The sequence below is a fragment of the Halyomorpha halys genome, unplaced genomic scaffold (genome assembly GCF_000696795.3).
Source record: "Halyomorpha halys isolate HHAL.00 unplaced genomic scaffold, Hhal_1.1 Scaffold885.1, whole genome shotgun sequence".
NCBI classification, from domain to species: Eukaryota; Metazoa; Arthropoda; class Insecta; order Hemiptera; family Pentatomidae; genus Halyomorpha; species Halyomorpha halys.
The window spans coordinates 6,297-19,203 of record NW_027104929.1 but is presented as its reverse complement, the minus strand read 5'-3'; the positions used below and the strand labels follow the sequence as shown (position 1 = coordinate 19,203).

The 12,907-nt window shown below is 26.6% G+C and overlaps 1 protein-coding gene across 5 annotated transcripts in view; it reads left to right on the top strand.

Moving 5' to 3' along the window:
• Positions 1 to 12,907, top strand: part of LOC106686826 (mitochondrial dicarboxylate carrier) — a gene marked incomplete at its 3' end in the record, with an annotated part of 83,158 nt that overhangs the window by 69,193 nt on the left and 1,058 nt on the right. For 3 of the 5 annotated variants that reach the window (XM_067046151.1, XM_067046156.1, XM_067046162.1), the window contains 3 exon segments: positions 6,523 to 6,617; positions 8,964 to 9,119; positions 11,806 to 11,972. In XM_067046151.1, the coding sequence (XP_066902252.1) occupies positions 6,523 to 6,617; positions 8,964 to 9,119; positions 11,806 to 11,972 (418 nt within the window). 5 annotated transcript variants of the gene reach the window in all.

Below are 12,907 nucleotides of genomic sequence, written 5' to 3'. Positions count from 1 at the left end.
ATTAAAATAAGTTAATCGTACTTATTTGTGTTTTTCATTGACCGCACCCCCAACCATCTTCTCCTCGTTAATTTATAGTTGTTCACATAAAATTTATGATTTTTTGAAAAATATATCTTTGTCAGCATTTAAAATAATGGTGGTTTAAGTTACTATAAAGCAGTTTATGATGATGAAGTATCTTCGTAAGGGTTGTAGTTTTTATGATTTTATCATAGGAATATAATTGTTGAACATGAAATTTTGTCCAAACTACTATACATCAATAGATTTGAGCAAATATCATTAAAAACTGCTAATCCTACCAAGATAAACATCATAAACTACATTATGGTACATTAAATTAGCTTTAATTTGAGTGCTAATAAACATTTGTACGTCGAATGGTTTTAGGAATATAGTTTTCTCAAAATAAAATCACTAATTTCTGTTGATATGTTGTTTCTCAAAAAGCTGTATCTCGGGAAATATTTAACGTATATATATAGCTCTATTAGGGCTCGTATTTTAGAAAATTTAATTTACTTTAAATGATTTTCTGTTAACTTTTCTATTGTAGCTGGTAGTTTTAAAGATATGGAGCTCCGAATAAAAAATTAATTTTTTTAACATTATGAAACAGCCGCCATTTTTTATTCCCCTACTTATCCTTGGCGGACTCATCAATTTTAACTAGTAATTATTCATAGTTTTCAGTAATGTGATCAGAAGAAATAACTGCCTTTTTCTCCTCTTGGGCTCTTTTTACTAATTATTTTCGAAGAGAATAGGACAATAAATTATCGATTTCGAACAATCATTGCTTTGAATTTTATTTGAAGCATTTGGGTATTAATATTTATAAAATAATATTTATTGCCAACAGCTCTCCGTTCGAGGCGTTTTCGTCTGTTTCCTTTGGTAGTACTGTGATCGTGGAAAATTTTGAAAACACATTTTGTTTTTCAGAAAAACACATTCACCTAGAGATCAAATTACTAAAACTCCCAAAACGTTATATGTATGGAAACAACCTAGCCTAATAAATAAAAATTCGTACGAAAGTAAAATTTTGTATTTCGAAGAGCTGTATATGCTTGGGATGATACGGCAACTTTTTTTTGTAAAAATCGATCAAGTGGTCTTGCCACTTTATATAATCGATTCTAATCATTTTAGGATTTTCTCGAACGACGATTCTCGAATTTCTTAAACTATTTTGATTAAACTCAGTAAATTAGCGAATAATTAAATGAGCTTTAATATCATTTAAGTCTTACCCTCATTAATATGGTCTGGTATGGCTGTAGTGACAAAGTTCTAAAAAATCATACTCTAAAGTAACTTTAATTTTGTTCGTTTGAAATAATTTACCATCTCACGTTGTTATTAGTTGTCAAATATTTTTTTCAGTTTGAAAAATTTAAAATTTACGAAAAAAATAATAGTAATATAGACGTACTATATGCCTTTGGAAACTCAAATATTTTAGTAAAAATAATATTTAGCATATAAAGTCATGAGGGATAACGAAAACAAATAAATAAAATATCTAATAAAAGGAAGATGGGTGCGGTCTAAGAAAAACTGAAAAAGTCATAATGCTATTTATTTTAGGAGACAACGTTTCGCCTCACGTTGCAGGATTCCATCAGGGCTGAACAAAAATACAAACACTTAAATCGAGTAAAAATAAATGAACAATGTCAATTAAGAATTAAAAAAAAAACTTTACTAAAACGAGTAAAGAAAACAATAATAACCACACATAAAATAGAGAGGGAAAAACTTTATTAAAAATACAAAGTCCAAAGCCCAAGTTCATTGGGTTGCTAGTAACACAGCATACTTATTTTAATATTTTTAATCTTACGATAAATAAACCTAGACAAGTATATAATAATAATTATAAACACTAGTAATATATAACACTAGAATATGATTTTTTTCTTCGTTTCATCACTTTAGTTATTTTATCTTTTTTTTCTGTTTTCTCGTTTTCCCTTTTTCCTTTTCTCTCTTTCATGATTTTTTTAATGGAAGCATTAAAATAAAAAAAATCAACAAACTATGTTAAAATTAATATACAATAAATATTAAAATACTAATGTATAGTATGCTATGTACTGTCTCAAGATTTAGTCGGGATGCCAGGATAATCGCTGAAGGCAATTATCCAATATAAGTTAATTAATTAATAGTTACTAAATAGTTATATTTTTAATTATACTTAACATATATTTGAACCTTTCAGTCGACTCCATAAAATTATTTATTTCCAATATTAATTTTATAATAATTTAGTATTGAATAAATAGTTAAGAGCCGAATTTAAATTCCAGTGAACTTTTTATATTTCTTGTATACCTTTGCGAAACAAAAATTTTACTTTTAAAACAAGAAATATTACTTTATGTTTTGATAGATTTATTTATAAAATAAAATAATAAAAAAATAAATAAAATAAAAAAAAATAAAAACTCTCTTAAAATATATACAAACAAAATAATAGACAATATGAACATAATCAAACTATCTGTATGAAAAATAAATAAATAAAATAACATAATGATAAAATAGTATATACAATATTTACAGAATCGACCTGAGGATCCCTGAGCCCACTCTATCCCCCACGTGTGAGAGGTAGAGGAGAGTTCAAGAGATCACTGGTAATGAGCCAGTGGAGGCTGAGCAAGTGCGCTAAAGCCGCAAACACTCAACTTGAGTGGAGAATCTGACCATTGCCAGAACACCAATTGCCCATTTTTATTTTAATAAGTCATAAATATTACTAAAAGTACTTTTCTGAATACTTTCGAAATTGGAAGTTAATGTGTCAGCTGAAGGCTTATTTGGAAAATTAGTACGGTAAAGCAAGGCCACTTTATTGAAATATTGGTTCTGAAACGAATTAAAATTAATTTCAACTCGAAGTATAGTAGTTAGAGAAAGTTGTGTGATTTTTTTTTCCCGCACCGAACCAGATTTTTTCCCTACCATTTTATATTCAAATGTACCTCTCTTCTGGAACGATATAGATATATATTTTCGAAGTTCAGCCATTTTTTGTTTTTCGAAAACCCAAATTCAAAAAACAGTCGCTCCACGGTGACAATGGCCTATCGAGAGGTACCGGTTATCTAACTTGCTTGCTTAACGAGTTTTAATTGTCCTTGGGTTGTCCCTTTCCAATCTAGAAGCAGTGATGCGCTCAGCAGTCCCAGTATCACTCAACACCAGCCTTCTATATATTATAGTAAATTTTCCACTTTTATTATATATTTTTCTTCTATTTCTTATATATTTTTCGAAAATTTAACCTTGGATAAAATATGTTATAAAATCATTTTAATTAAATGTATCAAATTTAAATTATTTTTAACTCATTCATTCAATCTAAAAATATATACGAGATATAAATTATTTATGACATCTCTCATATAACATAAAATACTTGTAATTATAGTCAAAAAAGTGTAAAAATTAAAAAAAAAATAATATAGAAATAACATAGAGCAAGAGGTCTACTTAAATTTACTTATTGATTTACTTCACCAGATAGTTTATTTTATTTTATGTAATTTTCTAAAATTTACCTCATAGAAAGGAACACAAAGTGAATAGTCCACAATATACAATATTATTGTACATTTTGATTGTTTTTTTATTCAAATTTTTCTCTTTCGAACTATATGGTTTATACGTAGATTCTGATTTATGCTTGAACTGCTCACATCCAGTATCCTTAACAAGTGTCCTGTTTATCTAACAATCACTTTATAATAAACTAGTCATTATTTTACAGTTCACTGTTGTATACATACGCAAACAAATGATAATATTTCAACTATATACATTTTTTATTGTTAGTATTTTACTTATATCAAATAACGTATCAATACTTTTCTCATTTACTAATAGTAGATAGGTGTACTAGTTACCTTGTGCGAATCATTTCCATGAAATATTACTCAATAACCAAATGATTATGTAATGTCGAAATAAGTAAATACAATTATTGATAAAATGTATTTTATTCTGAAAATAAGTTATAAATATCACTACATATGTAAAAGGTTATCTACATTATGTATATGTTTCATTATAAAATATTCAAAAAGCAGATATAGACTTTGTCATATACAATAATTTTTTTTAAACTTCTTTACTTTACAAAATATCTTGGAAAAAAAAATTTCTGAATTTATGTGTCTTTTAAAAAAACTAAATAAACGTTTTCAGAGCTTACCTCGCAGGTATCTAGGGGCTAAAACTCGACAAAACCAAATCAACCCATTCAGTGGATAATATTTATAATTTATATGTTCCTTTATTTTTGTTTTAAAATTTTTTTTTTATTTAAGATTTTGTGGTAGACTCAAAAATACTTTATAATTTTCCTATATCTTCATAAATGGCTGAAATATGTGCGAATGGACATATTTTATTTTTCCTAAATCAAATCGCTTCATTATATTATATATTATAATAATTTTATTTTATTTTATTTTCGTGTCTAATCTTACAATTTTTCATAAAGTCTATATTCTACTACAAATCTAACCAAAAACATTTCTATTTTTATTTTACAACGCTATACAATTTTTCCCCGTTTTCACTTTTTTCTGAATGATAAATCAGTCTTTTGGTTTAAGACCTTCCAAGTTCATCTAAATTTTTTTTTTTTTCTCTCGACCTAGAATAAAACTAAATGCTCAGCATCCTTCCAATACTGTGTTGAAATAAAATCAATTTTAATCAGTCTTGTTTTATTACTGGTTATTCAGTTTTTCAGGAATAGCACAATTTCTTTGCACAATAATTTTTGTATTTGATTAACTTCATTGTACGAAAGCTTGTTTTGTCTTTTTTTTTTTTTTTTTTAATCCGAGAAAATCGATATTGTTTAAAAGTTATGAATTACCGGTTTTTATGTCATTTTAATTTTTTTTGCAGGGGGGAAGAGCTCAAGAATAAAAATTTTAACAATTGTAAAATATTAATTAATTTATATTTCTTTATTTTGCATTTAATTTTAGGATCTAATTTATGGTAATATTCTAATTTATATTAATAAATTTAATTTATCTTGATATCCTTAAATCACATTTGTTGGAAGATAAACGTTAAAGATTGACTAGTTTTAAATGGAAATTTATTCCATTTGTACGGAACGCTAATGAATTCTTGAAAAGCATGAAATAATTCTTTTTAATGAGCGTAGTAAACAATGAATGCATAATTATCCACTAACTGATTGAAAACAACTTAAGTGGAAATGAAGTAATAGTAATAAAGTGGAAATGAATGGAAGAAGTAACGGTCAAACAGTCGTTAATGAAGAATTGATCTAGCAGTGATCTTTCATTTATTTTTACCATTTTTATTTATTTTAAGTAGATAAATAATATTTTAACGCAAAATCAAAATGTAATAGTATTCTACACTAACAAAATATGAATAATATAATATAGATTCTAATTATATCAATCATTCTTATTTTAATCTCTTTAATAATAATATTAATAAATAAGAAAATTTGCAGTAATTTTTATTAAAATAGGAAGTAATTAAACTTCCAATTTTATTTGAATTATCAACTACTTGATAATGACCTATTAATCGACGCGGTGCAAAAATTGATTACAAATACATAAAAGTTTAATTAGTAATTATAATCACTTTGGCTCAACTATAATTGTTATTTCGAACCAAAATTACAGTCATAGCTGTTTACGGAATAGTTAAAATTATCAATAACAATTACTTGTAACTATGTGATTTTATGTTTGTAATTTAAAACCAGAGTATTGAAATTGCCATTGCTATTTGCCCAACACTGCTATAAACGCAATATTTGTAATAAAAATTAAATTAATTATATGATTAGACGTTTGTGTTTCATAAGAATCGAAATAAATTATTCAAAACAAATTAAATTTCATTTTTATTCGTTTATTTGCCGCGAAAAAAATATTAGTAACCGGTTACTTTTATATGTACAATCGAATATCCTAAGTAACCGGTCAGCCATTTGGTAAGATGTCATTGGGTTCTTATCACTCACGCGCACTGATAAGAGAGTGGTTCGTGTCCTGGCGAAACGCCTGAATGTAGGTTATATGGCTGTTTCGCAAAAGGAGTCCTTGAAAGGCAGGCGGTGGAAATGTATCTAATTATTTTCCGTCCAGAAATCTGACAGGTAAATTATCATGCTAAATTTTACAATTTCATTCTTATCAGTATATACAGTTTATACCGGTTGTAAAGTATTGAGTTGTAAATTCAACCACTTAAATTCCATTATTAGTTTAAAGTACTTTAAAAAATAACTATAGTATATGGAGAACATTGAGAAATGTCATTGAAAGTGGTCATGACATGAGAAAGTGCTTTGTCATCATAAGATTGACCCCTTCCACTCAATATTTCATCTATGGAATCTCATTTGTGACATATGCCTTCCTTCCTTACAATACCTGACTCATTATAGTGGATATTCCTTAATAGTGTTTTTAAGATAAATTGTTTATTTCTTAGGGATCATGGGGGAGAAACGGATGCCGAAATGGTACTTTGGAGGTATGGCATCCGCTGGAGCGGCTTGTTTCACTCACCCATTAGATTTAATTAAGGTTTGTATATTTCTTAAATTATTTATGTATATATGGTAGTTATGTTATTTTTATTTTCCAGTTTTGTAAAAGCTTATGTTAATTTATATATAATCTCTTCATTTTCTTGTATCCTTGTTGACTGGTTTTTATTGTTTAAATAAATTAAATTGTATCCAAGTTAAATCTCAAAAAACTTTATTTCTTTAAAATTCCAACAATTCGCCCATCCTCAAGGACAATCTTAAATACAAATTTACTTTAAATTTTAAAACTTTTAATTACAGATCAACTCAACACTGTTATCACTTTCTTATCACTACGGTATAATTTGATTGAAATTGATGACCTGGGCAAAATAGCCAACAAAAAGATTTTAAATTATTGATGTGAGCCGTAAATTTGTATTTAAGATTGTCCTTCGTCAAGGACATCCTAACTATCCTCAAACGGTGGACTTTTAAGGAGATAAAGAGTGTTTTCAGACTTAATTTGGATAAAATTAAATTTATTTGAGCCAAGTTTATGTAAATATTTTTGATTATTAATGTCAAATTCTACCTTTTATTTTTGCTTTAATAATCAGTTTATTTGTTGATCAATTGATTCCTTATGTACATCAATATTTATATTACTTATTTTTAGTTTTCAAGTGCCTTTAAAACTTCTTTTTTCTTTTACCAAACTTTTTCTCCCACAAATTTTTTATACTAAATGTTTTTTATGACACATTTATTTTAAACTTATCAATAATTAAACCTTTCGGTTGACAAAATGACTAACTTCAACAGCTGTCAGAAACGTGCGTTTAATATTATTTTATGTTTGAAAATTCTTATCTTGTTCTTTTGCTAAAGTTTTGCAGAAATATACAAATATTACAATGAATTTTCGTTTTCCTCGCAACCATTTATTCAATGATCGCTTAAGTTTTTTTCAGGATTACAAGAAACTGGTTAAAGAGACACAATGCTGAATCTTTATTAAATCATTAATAAAAATATTAAGAATGATTTTATGGAATTAATTATACTATCAAAGAAAAGGTTCAATTAATAATAAAAATAAAATTTTATTAAAATCTTTTCAATACATTAAACAAATTGTTTATTTTGTAACATTACAATGATGCTTCAAACACTATTTTACCAATACAAATAATTTGTTCTATGTATTAAAGTATTTTTTATGCAACATGCTACATCCTAAATAAGTAACTCCTCATAGGTATAGTTCGTAAATGAAAAATAAAATGGCGTTATTTAAACAAGATAGTTATTTTATTCAAGCGGGAATATATGATGGAATTTATTATTATGGTTTTTTTTTTTAAAAAGTGTTTTTTTTTTAAATCACAAAACCAGTCAAGTCAATTTTTTTTTTTTAATTAACCACAATTTTGTTACTAAATTATCACAAGGTTGAAGAATTTCTTCTAAAAACAGTTTAATTATGTATTATTTTACTGTTTTGAAGAAATTATTTTCGATTAATTTTTATTAATATATTCTTGTTTGATAGTGGTTTAGTTTATTTAAAAACAAATTTGATCCTTTTTTCTCAACTTTATGCTTTTCAAAACCTTCCAACATTTCGACCCTCAGGTCATTTTCAAGGATACCTTTACTTTGTTGTAATTTTCTCTTTTAAAATTCTTTAAAATGCCGGCTAATTGCCTTTGTCCCATCTATAACTTCTTCTATATAACTCTTTCTTAAATTTAAAACTTGTATTAACCATTTCTCTTCTTTCTTTCATTTACATCTGCAAACTTTAAAAAGAACTTACCTTCCTTAAAAGGTAGGTTCTGTTTAAAGTTCCTCAGAAGGTAGGTTCTGTTTAAAGTTTGCAAATGTAAATGAAAGAAAGAAAAGAAGTGGTGTTAATACAAGTTTTAAATCTAAGAAAGAGTTATATAGAAGAAGTTATAGATGGGACAAAGGCAATTAGCCGGAAAGGCTCTTCTTTTAAAAGAGAAAATGACAACAAAGTAAAGGTATCCTTGAAAATGACCTAAGGGTTGGAAGGTTGGAACGAAACGTTGGAAGGTTTTGAAAAGAATAAAGTTGAGAAAAAAGGATCAAATTTGTTTTTAAAGAAATTATTTTCTTTATAATGATATAGTTACAAAATCATTGTTTAAAGATCTAGTTGGCCGGGTTTTGTAATTCTACATCTCCAATGTTGGAAAATATTTATTAAGTTTACAGAAAAATTATCTCCTAATAATTCCTGCAATTTGTTTTGATTGTTTATTATTTTAGATTCTTAATACATAATATATTATCTGCTCCACAAAAATTTCATTGATGTATTTGCTTTTATTTTATACGATTCATGGTTATAATTTCATATTTCTTCCCGCAGGTACAATTACAGACGCAACAAGAAAATAAAGTCAGTCTCTTCCGTTTAGTTAGTAACATGATAAAAAATGACGGTTTCTTTTCCTTCTACAATGGTATTTCTGCATCATTACTTCGACAAATGACTTATTCCACTGCGAGATTTGGAATTTATGAGGTAAAGAATTCCATTAATCAGTAATATTATATTGTTTATCTATGATATCATTTATCTTTTTCATTTCAGTGCTGCTTCCTAATGTTATCTAAATATTACTCTAACCTTATAATTTTTTTTATAAATATAATCATCATAATTATTACTTGGTATAATCATTAGATTACAAGGTTAATATAACATTTTATTATACCATGTATTGAAATTTAGAATTATTTAATTGTTTTAATTAACATCTATAAAATTTAAAAAATTTTAAAATAAAATAAACTATCATGTTGTCTTAACTATCAGCTTGGTATTATCCTCATTAAAATAGTTTAGAAGGGCTTAAATAGCAACAAAAAAAAATCTTATACAGTATCTTTGATTTTTTTAATTTAAAATAATAAATCATCTTTGTTGTTAGTATTAATAAAAAATGGATTAATATGAACTAAGAAAATATTTTATGTAATATATAATAATCGTTGTTTTGTTCGTACTTTATGAGCTGACATAGTGTTCAACCAATTGTAATAGGACTTTTTGCTGAATGTTCAGGATTTTCCTGGGAAGGTTGTTGGCTATTCCAATTTTATCTGTAAAAAAACAAAAAAAAAAAAAAAGCTATTAACTAAATCAAACATTTTGGTGAGTAGCTCCAAAAATATACGTTAATTCACAATTATTATATAGCAATCGATTTGTCTCTTTCCAAATAATAAGAAAAAAAAATTACTGATTCTATTAAACAATATTATATTCACAGAAAATTATAAAAACATAATAGGGATTTTGAAAAAAAAAAATTGAGTTTTATAAGAAAGCAAATTATATTCATTTATTGCAGCATCTGATACCTTTAAATACCATTCTTCAAATAAATTAAAAATTAAACATTTTTCACCTTAGTTTATTTGTAGAATTTATTTTTCTTCCAGTGACCATTGTTCATCAGTCCTCCGCATTTTATTTCTAATTTCTACATTAATAGAACCATTCGAAAATTGTTCTTTTAACCTAAATTACCACCATTTAGATTTAATGCCTTAATTCCTTAATTTAAGGAAAAATATGGGTTTCAAATACAGAAAACCTTTTATTTTTTGTATCTTTGGTCCTAACTTGTTTAATTAGATCTGTTTTATGTCCTTTGGCGCAGTATATAGAGCCCAACACCACTCCTAAGTTTGGTGTAGATTGGTTGAGTCATGTTGAATTTAATTCGATTTTTTTACAATATATTTTTATAATATAATGTTATTTACCTAACCTAACCTAAATAGATATAATAAGCAATTGATTCAATCATTAATCCAATGTTTAAATAACTAAATATATTAATTTATATCAAACTTCCCATTATATTCAATTAATCTGTATACATTTCTAAGTCAAGCAATTGCAAAGCATTGCTGGGTCTGTGAGTAATGCATATAAATGCTGATCGATACATCTAATAACCCTATATTTTAAAGAAATTATTTATAAATCATAAATAATTTTTAATACAAACTAATGGAATAAATCATAACTTTTAACATATAAAACATAAACATTTTCTTTTATCATCGAAATAATATTTTCTTTATATTATTGATATTAATTAATTTTTTGATATTTTTATTATATAATGTTATTTACCTAACCTAAATAGATATAATAAGCAATTGATTGAAACATTAATCCAATGTGTAAATAACTAATGAATGGAATATGGTCCGGGTGTGGTAAAAAAAAACTCAAATAGTAGATAATTATACTATTTTATTGAGCCAACGTTTCGTCCCACGTTGCAGGGCTTCGTCAGGGCTAAAAAGATACAAACACTTTAGTTACAAAAAGGAAAAAAAAGAAAAAACATAAGTGTAAAATAACAGGGGTATAAAATGAAAAGTAAGATATAGTAAGAAAAATTAAAGGTTGTAAATAGTAAATGAAATGAATGAATGAAGTAAATGAAATTACTATGTTTACTTTACAAATTATTTTCGTTATTGTGGCAATACTGCCATCCCCATTCCTCCCAATACCAACTGTCACTTTGGTTTTTGACTGCCGTCAAAACAGGCATGCATTCTGTCTCATCATTTGATTTGTATTTTTTTTTTCTTTTTTCATCTCTTTATTTGTACTTTCTTTAATATTTCTTCTCTTATATATCTGTTACTATTACCCTTTTCATTTAGTATTTACTACCTTTAATTTTTCTTATTATATCTTACTTTTCATTTTATACCCCTGTTACTTTACACTTATGTTTTTTCTTTTTTTTTCCTTTTTGTAACTAAAGTGTTTGTATCTTTTGATGATATCTGACGAAGCCCTGCAACGTGAGGTAAATGTTGGGTCAATAAAATAGTATAATTATCTACTATTTGAGTTTTTTTTTTACCGCACACGGACCAAATTCCATTCATCTATACACACAGTCAATCAATAATCTTCCAGTAAATAACTAATATATTAATTTATATCAAACTTCTAATTGTATTTAATTAATCTATCTACATTCCTAAATCTAGTAATTGTGAAGTGTTTCCAGGTCTGCTAGTATTGAAATAAAAAAAACAGATGGTAATAAAAACTAGGCATACTAAATTTTTATATGACACAAAACATATTTTTATATTAAATCTAATTTTGTAAATGTAATATGTATTGTGTATACTTAAAGATGCTAAGAGTGTTATTATATTTATAGATTGGTAAAGAGCATCTTTCAGTTCATGGAGAAGCGGTCCCGTTTGCAAAAACAGTGCTAGTTGCTGGTATGGCAGGTGCAGCTGGTGGTATTCTTGGCACTCCTGCTGATCTAGTTAATGTGCGTATGCAGAATGATATGAAATTACCTCGTGAACAAAGGAGGAAGTAAGAAATAGTTCAGTTTTTATTATCTATTATGTAATAATTATTATAAAGATTATGGTTGGTGGGATCAACTATACTTAAACAATTCTAAGATTTTGTGATTATATTCCTCAGAATACCCATCAACTCCTAATATACTCGTATCATTTTCCTACCTTTGATTACAGTTGCTTGGTCTATCTTCTGCACTAGAGATACGATTGAAGGGACTCATGAATCACTTAATAACATTTATCTTCGGGCATCCCTGGTGCTCTCATGTCTCTTTTTGGTTGACTAATTAGAAGTTACTTATCCTACTTTCCAAAGGCAATATCTCCTTACTGTTTCCCTATTATATGTTTTTAAAACCAAAAAACCTACCTACATCCTTGATCTCTTCAGTCTATGTTCATCCATATATTCATTAAATACTCGATCCCTACCAATTAGTTTATATATGCCATCTCATAGAACCACTTTCTGGTGCAAATCCTTTGTCTTGCAATCTCTTTCTGGAATTGTCTCCCCCATCTCTATTCACCAATTCTCATCCATTCTTTCCTTTAAATCCCATCTATTCCTTCATCTGCTACATAATCAAATCTCTGTGTCAATGTGAACAATTTGTATAGTACAAATTTTAATTACTACTATAAGTTGTAATATCAACTTAAATACAACTTTGTAAATATTTTCCGGATAATTAATCATATTGTGAACTATGTATTTATTTTTTGGAAACTTTTTTCCTAGAATAAAATTATTTTTTCACTGTTTAAATAAAATAAATTGTTTAATAAATAACTCAAATACTATCCAATTATAGTCTCAAAACTTTATTTCTTTTATTCGTCCAATGTTTCAGCCAATCCGGCCATCTACTCAATATCACTTTGCAAACATATAATTTAAAAACTCTAAAACTTCATTCAGGCTATTCTGCCCAGGTCAAA